Raw genomic sequence first — 13,110 nt, forward strand, 5'->3', positions numbered from 1 at the left:
TTCAATTTGCTATTAACAAGCAGAGGGCAGCATAGTCTCGCAAACCACACAACTCTTGGAATAGCTTGAAAAACACAGCAGTGATAAAATTATGCTTTTGTATAAGTAGCACAGTGCTAGTGGCAGTCACGAGGAATTAAAGAATCTTCAAGAGTAAGTACTATTTACGTGATAATGCTGCTCCACCCTACATTCCAATGGCCAACTGCCAACAGAGAGTCTTCTTGCCCAAAGCCACTTGTTCTTGCTCACTGTGACCCAGAGCAGGACCTCTACTGCTCATCTTAGACATGAATGAACATACTGCTCATGAAACTATATCATGACTTAAGGTGAAATGTGACACTTCATGACTCTTCCTAGCTCTCCAAAACACTCACCCACACTTGTGTTCTCATTCCAGGAGCTGAGAGAAAAAGAATGTTGGGTTCTATCCAAAAAACGTGGAAAAAGTTCACCAAAAAAATCTATCCTTAGCAGAAATTGAAAACTGCAACAGACCTTTGCCAAAGGCCCTTGCAAGCTTAAAAACTGAGCAGGTGGTGGAGGTGGGTATTCTATTCCATGATCATACCACCTCAGCAATCCACCAGGTTCCCTTTCCTGCCAACAAGCTGTGTTACCAGCACCAACCACCAAACATGTTAGAAAAGTACCTCTTTGTACTCTCCTAGTATACAAAGACAAAACAAGGCTACTTTTTTAAAAATCCATAAAAACATTAACAATAATCAGTTCTTTACTAACTTTGTTTCCCCCTCACCTTTTCTACAGGGAGAAGTGTTTGCAATAGTCGCACGGTGAAAAGTGAAATGCTAATAAATGCCATTCTGTGGTGCATTAACATCAGCTCAGGCTGCTCTGAGCTGATGTTACTTTTGTGGTAGGATATGGTTTCTCCAAGTGAACCCAGGACCATAAGCAGCTTATCTTTCTGCAAGTGAAAACAAAAGATACAATATAAATTCCTATCAACAAAAAGAATCATCACCAATCATTCTCTATTATAGCAGTACCTTTACAAGAACAAAGGTGAAATATTTATATAAGTACTACAACTAAGCAAAGTGTCAACATTCTATTATTATTCTTTATATTATTCAGAAATATAACAACAAGTTGAACTATATTTTGGCATTTAAACAGAAATGTGCTGAAAAGTTCTAGAACATTTTTTAGAGATTCTGAACACTAGTTTGCAGATTTGAGGTGTTTTATTTTATTTTTAAGAAAAATAATCCAATTAGTTCCTGTTTTGATCTTCTATCACTCTGTAATATTTGCATAAACACATTTTGAAGTCTGTTTCAATACTAGAAACATTAGGATCTAATTGTCTGTGAATGTCTGCTTTATCCTAGTAAGTCAAAAAGGGAGTCTTGAGAACATCAAAAGTTTCTGTTATGTCTACTAGCCCTACTAGGAAACAATAAGAGATTTCTAGAACTGCTTAGAGTCTAGCGCAGAAGAGGAATGGAGATCACTACCAGATGAAATCAGCTCTTTGGATGTTGAGAGAGAGAGGAATGGATTTAATTGTGAACCGTTAGTAAAGCTTGGTTTGCTAGAATCTGGAAGGTGGAAACGGTATCTGACACTTAGCTATATAACCGAACCGAACAATAATTCTTCCAAAGTAAACACTGTCCAGAGTTGTTATATAGCCATATGAAAAGGATTCATACTCATCTGAAAAAAAGACAGAAAATGTATTTCTCCTTGGCTCACTAATACAGTAGTTTGACTTCCTGGTTTAGGAACATGAGACGAATATTTTAACTCAGTGGTAGAATCAAGCATTATTACTCCTAAAAAACAGTCACATCCCTGCTAATGATACAAATAGTTGAGCCTATGACAATTCATACTATCAGGCCCCCTATTTCCCAATAAATTAGATTCACATTACTGACTTGGAAGAGGAAAACAGCACACTAATTAAATCCACATCACAAAAAACTGGAAAGCATTCCCAACACCAATGAGAACAGAAACCCAACAACAATAAAAGACTGAGAGAAAAGAAACATGGGTAGAGGACAAAAGTAAGCACTGAAGCATCCCCTACTAGTTCTTGAAGGGATTACCGAAATTAATTTTCTCCTCTAGAGAATCTGAAATAAAAAAAAAAAATAGGATCCCTTTTCACTGAGCTGTCAAGCTGTGACTAAAACAAGGAAAATACAAAAGACCAAATGCCCAGGAAACTTATAAGCATTTCTGGGTCATAAGAGACACTCCCCAGAACTAATCCAAAACAAAGAATCTTATAGACCCATACACTTGTAAGGCCAGACGGGACCATCATAATTCACCTAGCCTGACATCCTGTACATTGCAGGCCACAGAACCTCACCATCCAATCCTCTAGTAGGCCCATAACCTCTGGTTGAGTTAATGAAGTCCTCAAAACTTGATTTATAAAAGACTTCAAATCACCATTTACTCTTCAAGAAGCGAAGCCTAATAGATTTATTTAGCATACACCATTAAAAAAAATAAATCTTAGTAAAAGACAAAGATGTTTCATTTGATGTAGCACTAAAATAGAGAAGCAAGCTAAACTGTTGGTCTCCCAAAATCATCTTCTCAGGTCCAACTACGATAGGAATGAGACAGTTCCCCCACCGCAAATCTTTTTGTTCCCCTATTCCGCAGGCTCAGTTTCATATTTCCTAATTAGGAAACCCCGACTGGAACTTAAACCAAATCAAAACTCCAACATGAAATTTAACATGCCTGGCTCTTTTTAGTCAGCAAAGATTCAGGACTTGATGCTGGCAGTTCAGAACAGAAGTGCTCTGGCGGAAGTTTGTAAAGAAATATTTGTTCACACTGTATTATCTGTCTCTCTCACATGAGCAAATTCATCCAAGTCAAATAATATCTAGTCAAAGGATTAAAACTAGTTGGATATCAAATACTCCAATAAGGAAATTTCAGAATATACTTAATATTGCTCAATTCTAACAGTGCTTGAAAGACTGAAAACATTAGCTTCCAGGAGGTTAAAGCAATAGGAAATCTGCCATTCACTGACTTGATCCTGTAAATAATTATTTACAGCCATGTTACCATCACTTAGTGTCAGATGTTTTAAATTTTGTAAAATTATTAAGAGGTGAATGCTACAATAGCAACATTTCACAACTGTTGACACTTTTACAGTTAAAGGCAAAGCTCTGTGCACTCAATTGAAAACTAAATTCAAACTCTATGACAAGGCCCTGATTTCTGCAATATTTTGAGTGGCAACTGATTAAATCGACTTTGAGTAAATTTAAAAAAAATAAGGTGTTACCGGGTCAGATTTGAAAATAACAATTAGTACAGTATTACATATTTGGATGTTAATTTTAAATTTTACTCTGCTGCAAGTTTTTCGTGTGCTGCAGATTTTTGTCATAAATTATATTATAAAAGTGGTCAGAGAAAGATGGATGATTCATCATCCCATTAGCAAACAGCTGGGAGTTTTGATATCCAAGGGCATTTGGGATTGTGGGACAAGCACATAATATTAATAGAAATATCTAGATAATCAGCATTTAAATAGTTAACAATTTCAACATCATTAGCTTTCAGAATGAACTCTGAGTTCTGCTAGTTCACACATCTCAGAGCTGTTACTTCACACTGTCAACCTAATAAGGAAGAATATTGCCCTGGGGTCACATTTGGACAGTTCTCTTTGCAATTATAAAAACTACAAATTTAAAAAAAGAAAGTTTAGACTTTGGAAAACAACTCTGCAGCAAAAGGATATACAAGTCGTAGCCAATTTTATATAAAATGACAACATGCACGTTTCCAGCATGTAAACATTATTAATGCACCCTTTACTCTAGGCTATTAAATGACTACATATTGCTTAGCATGGTTTTAGACATTTAAATTTAGTTCTATTTCATTCACCTATATGGCAGTTTGCATACACCAGACGAAGCCATGCCTCTTCTAGAAGGATCCTTACACTTTCCTATATAGTTCAACAAAACATCTTGATATATTTAAACATTACAAACAAAATTACTGGCATTGACCAGATCTTAAATAAATGCTTTAACCTTATATTCTAAAAGGACAGCAGTTAAAATTATGTAACAAATAACTTCCTGAAACTACTTCACTTAATTGATCAGTCTGATAATCACAGCAATCATAGTAAAAATTTTCCTAGTTGAAACATTATATTTTATATTAAACAGTAAAACATTTTGGGTAAGGGTCAACAGTTCATTGTGATCCACCATGTTGCCATGCCTGGAGGGGTATAAACATTTCAGCAAATCAAAAAAATGTTTCTGAGCACTGGAGAAATGTTTCTGAACACTGGAGAAATGTTTGTCACTGAAAAAAATACTTGTGTGTTTTATGATTAACAAATGTGGTGAATTATATATTTATAAAGCCACACACCACACTTTTGTTTAATCAAATTCTGATTAAACTCCATGTAATGGGGCACATGCCTTGCCCCTCCGGTTTGGCCCTTCTCTCCCTCTTCTCAGAGACACTTCAGGCTGGTGCAACACCCATGCTCATTATTTGCGATCAAGTCCCCACCACCTGTTTCCAACTATATTCAGGCTTTTACAATAGCTTGGCCTACCACAGGCCTGGCCAGAAACAGACTAGGAGACTCCCACCTCCCTCTGAGTCTTGTCTCGTCTCGACCCGACCCTCCCCCGGTCTCCGCCCCACCCCCTTGGTCTCACTTCCTCCCAGTCTTATAGCTCCTGGTAACAAGTCTGGCAGGTGTGATCAGTTACCAGGCAAGCATCAGGCTAGCTACCCAGCCCCAATCCAATCCCCCTGATTGGAGCTGGAGTGGCAGGAGCTGATTAAGGCAGGGGATGGCAAACTATGGCCCGCAGGTCATGTCTGGCCTGTCAGAACTTTTAATCTGGCCTTCAAGCTCCCATTGGGGAGCAGGGTCGGGGGCTTTCCACACCACTCCCAGAAACAGCAGCATGTCCCCCTGCCGGCTCCTATGCGTAGGGGCAGCCAGGGGATCTGGACGCTGCCCCCATCCCAAGCACCACCACCCTCCCCCCTAGCTTCCATTGGATGGGAACTGCAGCCAATGGGAGCTGCAGGGCAGCGCCTGCAGACAGGGCAGCACACAGAGCTGCCAGACTGGCACCATGCCTCCCCGCATAGGAGCCAGAGGGGAGCATGCTACTGCTGCTGCTTCCAGGAGCTGCAGGGGCAGCGCGAAGAGCTGCCTAGCTGCGCCTCCGCGTAGGAGCCAGAGGTGGGACATGCCACTGCTTCCAGGAGCTGCTTGAGGTAAGCGCCACCTGGAGCCTCCATGTCTGACCCCCCGCCCTGATCCCCCTCCCACCCTCTGAGCCCCTCAATCCCAGCCCGAAGCACCCTCCTGCACCCCAAACCCCTCATCCCCACCCCAGAGCCTGCACCCCCAGCCGGAGCCCTCAACCTCTCCTGTGCCCCAGCCCCCTGCCCCAGCCTGATCCCCCTCCTGCCCTCCGAACCTCGGACCCAGCCTGGAGCACCCCTAATCCCTCATCCCCAGCCTCACCCCAGAGCCCGCCATACAATTTCATAAGCATTCATGGCCTGCCATACAATTTCTATATCCAGATGTGGCCCTCAGGCCAAAAAGTTTGCCCATCCCTGGATTAAGGCCTCTCTAGCAGCACCCTGCCATACTCCAGGTTAAATGAATTATGTTTCCCTTGGGCATTGTCACATCTGATCTGTAGGTATATTATTTGACACATTCTATAACCAAGAACACCAAGTATAACCTTTATAAATAGACCCTACCAAACTCACAGTCTGTTCTGGTAAATTTCATGGCCACAGGATCTGAAAATTAATCTATTTCATGTTTTCAGATGTTTACATCTGAAATGTCATGGTATTGTAACTGTGGGGATCCTGACCAAAAAAGGGGTTGTGCGGGGAGGAGGGGTCACGGGATTGCCACCCTCACTTCTGCGCTGCTTTCAGAGCTGTGCTCTGAAGGTAGCAGCCGCGGAGCTTCCTGTAGCCAGAGAAGGCTCCCAAAGGTGGAGGTGGGTCCAATCTCCCCCAGGCTGCTGGAAGTGCACCAGCAGGGGGCTCTTAGCTGCTAGCCCCTGCCAGAGTGGGGAGGGCCAGGATTTGCTTTCCCCTGCACAGCCACTCTTGGGGGGAAGATGGGACCCACCTTCAGAGGCAGTGCAGAAGTGAGGCTGGTACACCCTCACTTCTGTGCTGCAGCAACCGTGGAGCTTCCTGAAGCCGAGGGGAGGTTCCCAGAGGTGAGTCTGATCTCTGCTAGCTCCAGCCAGGCTGGGGAAGGACAGGACTTCCTCTTCCCCTGCACAGCCACTGCAAAAAGCTCCACACACACACACACACACCCCTATTTGCTTCTTGCCCCATCGCTCCGCAGCCATGGGAGGAGGGGTCACCGTACAGGGAGATGTACACTTCCAGATGCAATTAGCAGCTTATTTCAATAAAATAAAGCAAGGTCATGTGAACTTGACAGGTTTCATTGACACTTTACAGCAGCAAATAACACTGCCTGATTGGAAGATATGGGCATGTGAGGCGGTTTTGTAGGGTAGTGATCTCCATTGGTAGCTTCAAACTTGAGAGCCACTGCCCTAAGTTAACAAAAGCAAGCAAAAAAAAAAAAGTTCTGGTTTCAAATATCATTAATTGAATGTCAGAATGGAGCATCTAGCGACTGTCTTTCTTCATTCCATCTCTGCACTGAAAACACCTGTCCGTGTTTAGACACAGCTCTCTCTGCACCCATGAAGTTCATTGGAACTGCCTAACAACGAGCTAGTCTTGAGAGGTGGGCGATTCTGCCTTCAGAGTTCCAAAATTGTAACACAGGCAAACTACAATCCGCTTCTTTTGTGATATTTTTATAAACAGGAATCTCCAACCTACAATTCTTGTCAAGGCCAGAAATTACAGTAAGTGAGGTTAAATCAACCATCAACAAGTACCTTTGTGCAGTGTCAAAAATACATACAGCTTTCAGGAGCCCTGCTGCATGTTGTTGAAACTTTTGAGCCATTTTTGCTACATCACTTGACTCTTCCCTGTAGCAGTAGTATTGTCTGAGCTTCTGCTTCTTTGTCATGCAAGAAAACTCCTGCTGAACACTGGTATTTAATTCAACATTGTCAGACTGATGTTCATTTGACTGTGCTTCCAACCCAAAATAGTACATCCGTTATCTTGTTGTAAGCTTGGTGGATTGTGACATGCCGAGATTCGAACCAAGTGATTAAGTCCATCAGTCCTGTGGCATTCTTGGCAACAAACTGAACTTGCTTATTCAGCTGAACATTGTTTAGAAGGGTTGAAAGTTCTGTTAAAACCTGCATTTGCAATGTCAGTGTCAGCTCTTCTGAGACAAACTCAGCAGTACTTAAGGGGAGCTGCATGGTATTGTACAGCAGCCAAAAACCAGGAAGTCCAATGAGTAATTACTGGCCCTAGGGGAAGTACAATATTTTGTTACCCGATTTCAGTCATGTTTGCAATGTGCTGCCTGTATCAAAGTTTGCAGCTTATGCAGTGTTTAAAGATCTTTTTAATGTAGCTGACCAGTTTATCATCTTTACCAAGCTTGCTACTCCACAGCTTACTGCTAAGAGAAATTATATGTGTGTTACATGTAATATGGACAGCATTTGGCATTAGACCTTGGAAAACAGATTTGAAAAATTTCACGTAAGCTGCATTGTCACTTATGAAAACAGATATTTTGTCAAATCCACACCGTATTTTGAAATGGTTTTAATTACCACTTGAGAAACTGTAGTATAGCAACAGCATCCAAGTAAACGCAGTCAGCGAGCACTATTCGCTTTCCTGTCTGTACATCTTTGGTCTTGTCAGAAATAAAATCAAATAGAACATTCAGTACATAGTTGTCTTGCTCATCTGTGGACTCAGCTAGCTGAAATAACTGCATGAGTTAATTTGAGACTTCATCTCCTCAAAATGTGTAGCAAAAACCTTTGCAAGATAGTCCTGTTGGAGCTTATTCGCACTTAGTAAGCAACCAGCATTTTGTGAATTCACACAGCTTTGGGTGATCAAGTTTTTCCAATGGTATATTAGCACTTGAAAATGCATCCACAAGTTCCATTCTAGCTAAATGATGGATCTCAGAGCTCTCTGTCGTCTTCTTAAAAAGAGATGAAATTGGCTTTTGTTTTTTTAACTTTTTGTTTCCCAGCAATGCGCTATCTGCAGTCCTCTTTCTGCTTCTATGGGTTTCCGAGTCTAAGTGGAGCTGAATCATTGTCACAGATGTGTGATACAAGGAAACACTGCAGCTTGTACAAAATACACCATTGGCACGTAGAATTTGGTTTCCAAATTCTTTCACAGGATCCACTGCAGTAATGATTGTAGAGGTTTTTGATTTATTTTGAACACTCATCTTCAAGTAATTTCACTTGTCTTCCGGTAGGCTGCCAATTGAGAACACTACACTACAACCCCCCCTCCCCTCCAGCCCAATGTCTCCATATCTATCAACCAGTGAGTTGAATCCTGAATGTTATTTGCTGCTGTAAAGTGTCAATGAAAATACCCTATCAAGTTCTTGACCTTCCTTTATATTTTTATTTAAACAAGCTAATTGCATCTAGAAGGGGTGCAGCTCCCTGTACAGTGATCCCTCCCGCCACAGCTGCAGAGCAATGGGGGCAGGAAGTGATTGGGGGCGGAGCTTCCTGCAGTTGGGGGAGGTACGCGTAGGTGAGTCTGATCTCCCCCCAAGAGCGGCCATGCAGGGGAAAAACAAGTCCCTCCCCAGTCTGGCCAGGACTAGCAGCTAGGAGCCCAGAGCTGGGGCGCTCCCATCAGCATGGGGGAGGAGCAGACCCACCTCCACTTCCAGGAACCTCCTGCAGCTGCAGGAAGCTTCGGGGTTGCTGCCCAACCCCAGAGCTTCCTGCAGCTGAAGGGGGTACCCAGAGGTGGAGGTGGGTCTGATCTTCCCACTGAGAGCTGCTATGCAGGAGAAGAGTAAGTCTCGTAGCTTCCCATCCCGGAGGGGACTAGCAGCTGGAGCCCCGGGTACAGTAGGAGCCCTTAGCTGGGACACCCCCAGTCCTGCCTCTTCCCTTCCAATATACTAGATTTCACAGGGGAGGTCTGATTTTACAGTCCATGACATGTTTTTCACAGCCATGAATTTGGTAGGGCCCTATTTATCAAAGTCTGGTCAACCTTGAACCTCCCCATCTCCACCTTCCAAGGGACATCTGCAAATGTGGGTAGCAAATCCTGATGCAAGTCTGGAATCACTTACCTGGAATATGGGGTTTTCAACTGGTCAACCAGCAGCCCTTCATCTGAAAGCTCTAAGTATCTGCTGAGCCCTTTGGATGAATAAGGCTGTAGTGTACCCGACATTTTTAACTCCTTGAGGGAGTCAGGGAAATGATCTTAGCCCTACTAAAGGCTAAGTCAGGGAAATGAAATCTTGCCACTTAAACAAGACCGTCTTCTCCTGTTTACTATCCATGTATATCTTCTGCAACCTATCCCTAAATATATTTGTCTGTCAATAGATATTCATTAACCCTTTGTTGTAAGTCAACATTCATTATGAGTATTTATAAAAGGTGAAACTTCAGTGCGTTAGCACTGAGGATTCTCTCCCTCAGATGCTCAGCTGGCTGGTTCTTGCTTACATGCTCATGGTCTAATTGATGCCCATATACGGGGTCAGGATGAAATTTTCCCCCAAATCAGATTGGCAGGGACTTTGGTGGGTTGTTGCCTTCCTCTGCACATAAGAGAGTGGGTCATTTGCCAGGACTGTTTGTGTATATCTCATTTAATTATTTCCCCACCATTGCAAGGCCTCTAGCACTGGTGATCCCTCCTATGCTATCCCTGTGGGTGTCATTTACTTCAGTCTCATTTCTGTTGTTGGGTTTAATGTGCTGGCAGCCTGTGACATATAGAAGGTCAAACTAAATGAACTGGTGGTCCCTTATGGCCTTAAACTCTTATGACTTCAATATTTCTAGTAGACGAGGAGTATACATATCAAAGTTTAAAATAAGAGGAACATGCCAACAATATCAACCTTTTGTAATTACTGGACTGTTTAAATGTTTAAAAAAAGAGTAGTTCAGTAGAATTGTCTATCCTCCAGAAAACGTCTGATGTCTACAGGAAAGGCAAACTGTTAAATACCATTAACCACAGTCTAAAGATAAGAAACTTTCCAGACTCACCAACTCTAACCCAAAGAGGCTGTGGTCCTCCCAAACATCTTCAGATACCGCATCACCAATAAGCAGCACATCTTCAGCAAGTAATTCAAGAACTTGCATTGTCATTCTACTACTGCCTATGAATGAAAATGTGAAAGATGTTACAGCAGTTCAATTGTAGACAGCGTATAAATGATTTAATGTTAGTAGAGCAGCCCCTTTTCAGCCAGGGAATACTTTAACTCTGAACATCTGTAAATTTAATTTTCTTGTGCATTCATGCTACTCAGTTAGCATCAATTGTCACCATTGCAACATCCAGCAATAGCTCTGAATCACGCCTACTTTTTCTTTGTTTTCTGGAAAGAATATTTTGAGAGTTAATTCACTAGAGAGCTCACTATTCACCAAGAGGACTAGGCATGCCCCCACAGTTCAGATCTTAACATGGTTTCATTCTTTGTACTACAGACAGCTCTTCATACACTAGTTCAGGAGCGGCCAACCTGTGGCTCCGGAACCACATGCAGCTCTTCAGAAGTTAATATGCAGCTCCTTGTATAGGCACCAACTCCGGGGCTGGAGCTACAGACGCCAACTTTCCAATGTTCCAGGAGGTGCTCACTGCTCAATCCCTGGCTCTGCCGCAGGCCCTGCCCCCACTCCACCCCTCCCCTGAGCCTGCCATGCCCTCGCTCCTCCCCCCACACCCAAGCCTCCTGCACACCATGAAACAGCTGATTGGGAGGTGTGGGATGGGAGGGGGAGGCACTAATTGGCAGGGCTGCCGCTGGGTGGGAGGCGCTGGGAGCAGGGGTGGGCAGGGGGAGAGCAATGTGGGGCTGCTGATGTATTACAGTGGCTCTTTGGCAATGTACATTGGTAAATTCTAGCTCTTCTCAGGCTCAGGTTGGCCACACTTAAGTAGTCAGAATCATCAACTAGCATAAGCCAGCCGGTCACATTTCTTGTGAGGAAAAAGTCACATTCCACCCTGGATTCTTTAACTACCCTGAATTCACAATGGTCAGCTTACTGAAATGATAAATTCCTTCTTCTAGTTACAGCAGCACCATGTTTAATAAGGAAGTACTACTGGGATATTTTTCGATTCTTCCCCTTCATCCTCCAGAAACAAGGAAGATATTAGTTCTTATTATCAAGCACTACAGTAAATAAAAAGCAGGGAAACAGATTTTGTGCTGAAGCTGCTAAACTTTAATATATTTTCCAGGCTGTTTTAATGAGTATAGCCTATACTAGAAAAGATACCACCAATGACATTTCTACTGTATTATTTTGCCTGTTGTTAGCATTTTTGTAAGCCTAGTGAAGACACAGATGTAGCATTGCTAACCTTGGGTAAACTCGTTAAGTCGCAGCTAAGATGACAACTAGGGAATAGTTGCTAAGAGAAGACACTCCCGGAAAAAAAAGGCAAATGTATATTTACCATGGATAGGAATTTTGCCAAATAAAGTCAGTTGGCTATATGAGGAAGGACAGGATGAGAATGTTTACATATAAAGTTTTATAGTGTTGCAGACACATTTTACCACTGCTGTGGATACGATGTTATTTGATTGATCTTTCTACCTCAGGGATAAATCTGCCTGAAACTTACCACCTGGATAGGCAGGAGAGAAAGTTATCTCCCCATTCTTGGTGGTTTTGTTTTCAACATAGGATGCATGTTTCCACAATAGCCTATGTACTAGGATAGCAGCTCCCTACTTTTTGTCAAAGGCTGGTAGATGGATGATTCTGCTATGGCCTTTCCCACCATCCCAAACTACTGTCACAGACGTCTTTATTTTTTTGGTCCATTTTCTCTCTCCTGTTCTTCTTCAACCTGGGGTCTTTCGCCTTGTCATTCCCAACCCCCCACCTCCCACTCCTTTTTTGGCCTTCTTTTTTACTCTTTTATTTTGTAAGTCCCTTTTCTTGGTCCCCATTAACCAGAAGTTTACATTCTGCGTAATGTGGATTGCCTATTGGTGACTTCTTGAGGTAGGACTTCATGTATTCTTACAGCTGAGAATCTGTGAGCAAAAGAAACTTGGAATAGCAAGCCTGCAGATGTGCTGTACATGAGAGTTGCCACTAAGCCATTAGTGGCCACAAAAGGAGAATAGATGGAAGGCTGGCCTCTTTCAAAGTGACAGCTGCTGCTTTATCTGTTGCATATTTATAGGGAGTGGACCCAACATCATGCAGTTTTCTCAACAAGACAAGTTAGGCCCTGCCTCTCAGCATGGGCAAAACTTTAGTAGGGCTAAATTAGGTTTGGAATTCTCAATGCTTAAGGTCTTCTTGCAGCTGACTCACTGGGTACACTTTCTTCCCTATGCTTCCACTCCTTTGTGACATACTTGTTTGTACTTTTAGGGTATTTCTGGAAGAAAACCTGAGGTCCGCACACTATTTATAGCTCAGGAGGGTCACTGTAGTGTTCCTGATCTTAGTTATGGTTTCAAACATATGTTTATTTAGTAGTGAAATGCTACATTTCCACAGTAAGCTCCCCCCATCCCCCACCCCGAGGTTTGATACTTGATCTGGAGTCTAGATGTGTATGAATTCTGATCAAGAAGTAGTCAGCTCACACTACCCAGGTGAGTAGTACTGAAGTGAGAGTGTGGGAAAGGGAAAAAGAAAACATTTAAGAATCGGCAAAAGCAACAATTTCACTACCTAGCGAAGGCAACATCTCCATTATCCATCGTCAAGGTGGAATGAAGTCTCAAGGTTCAGCGCAACCTCATGAATACTGATAACAGAAACAGCAGCCAGAGCATTTTCTAGCTGGAGCCTGCACCCACCTCTCACAGATTAAGGGTACATCTTCACTACCCGCTGTATCGGCGGGTAGCAATCAAATTTATCCGGG

At 42.7% G+C, this 13,110-nt stretch overlaps 1 protein-coding gene across 4 annotated transcripts in view; it reads right to left on the reverse strand.

Annotated features, from left to right (window-relative positions):
- The window catches only part of RTTN (rotatin), a 180,885-nt gene that overhangs the window by 146,804 nt on the left and 20,971 nt on the right, over positions 1-13,110 (reverse strand). For 3 of the 4 annotated variants that reach the window (XM_054020287.1, XM_054020284.1, XM_054020283.1), the window contains 2 exons: positions 10,242-10,357; positions 764-934 (listed from right to left, as the gene is read on the reverse strand). In XM_054020287.1, coding sequence (XP_053876262.1) covers positions 764-934; positions 10,242-10,357 — 287 coding nt within the window. Of the gene's footprint in view, positions 1-763; positions 935-10,241; positions 10,358-13,110 lie in introns of those variants that run through there. The other variant, XM_054020285.1, reaches the window with a different exon arrangement.

This window comes from Malaclemys terrapin, chromosome 2 (assembly GCF_027887155.1).
Source record: "Malaclemys terrapin pileata isolate rMalTer1 chromosome 2, rMalTer1.hap1, whole genome shotgun sequence".
NCBI classification, from domain to species: Eukaryota; Metazoa; Chordata; order Testudines; family Emydidae; genus Malaclemys; species Malaclemys terrapin.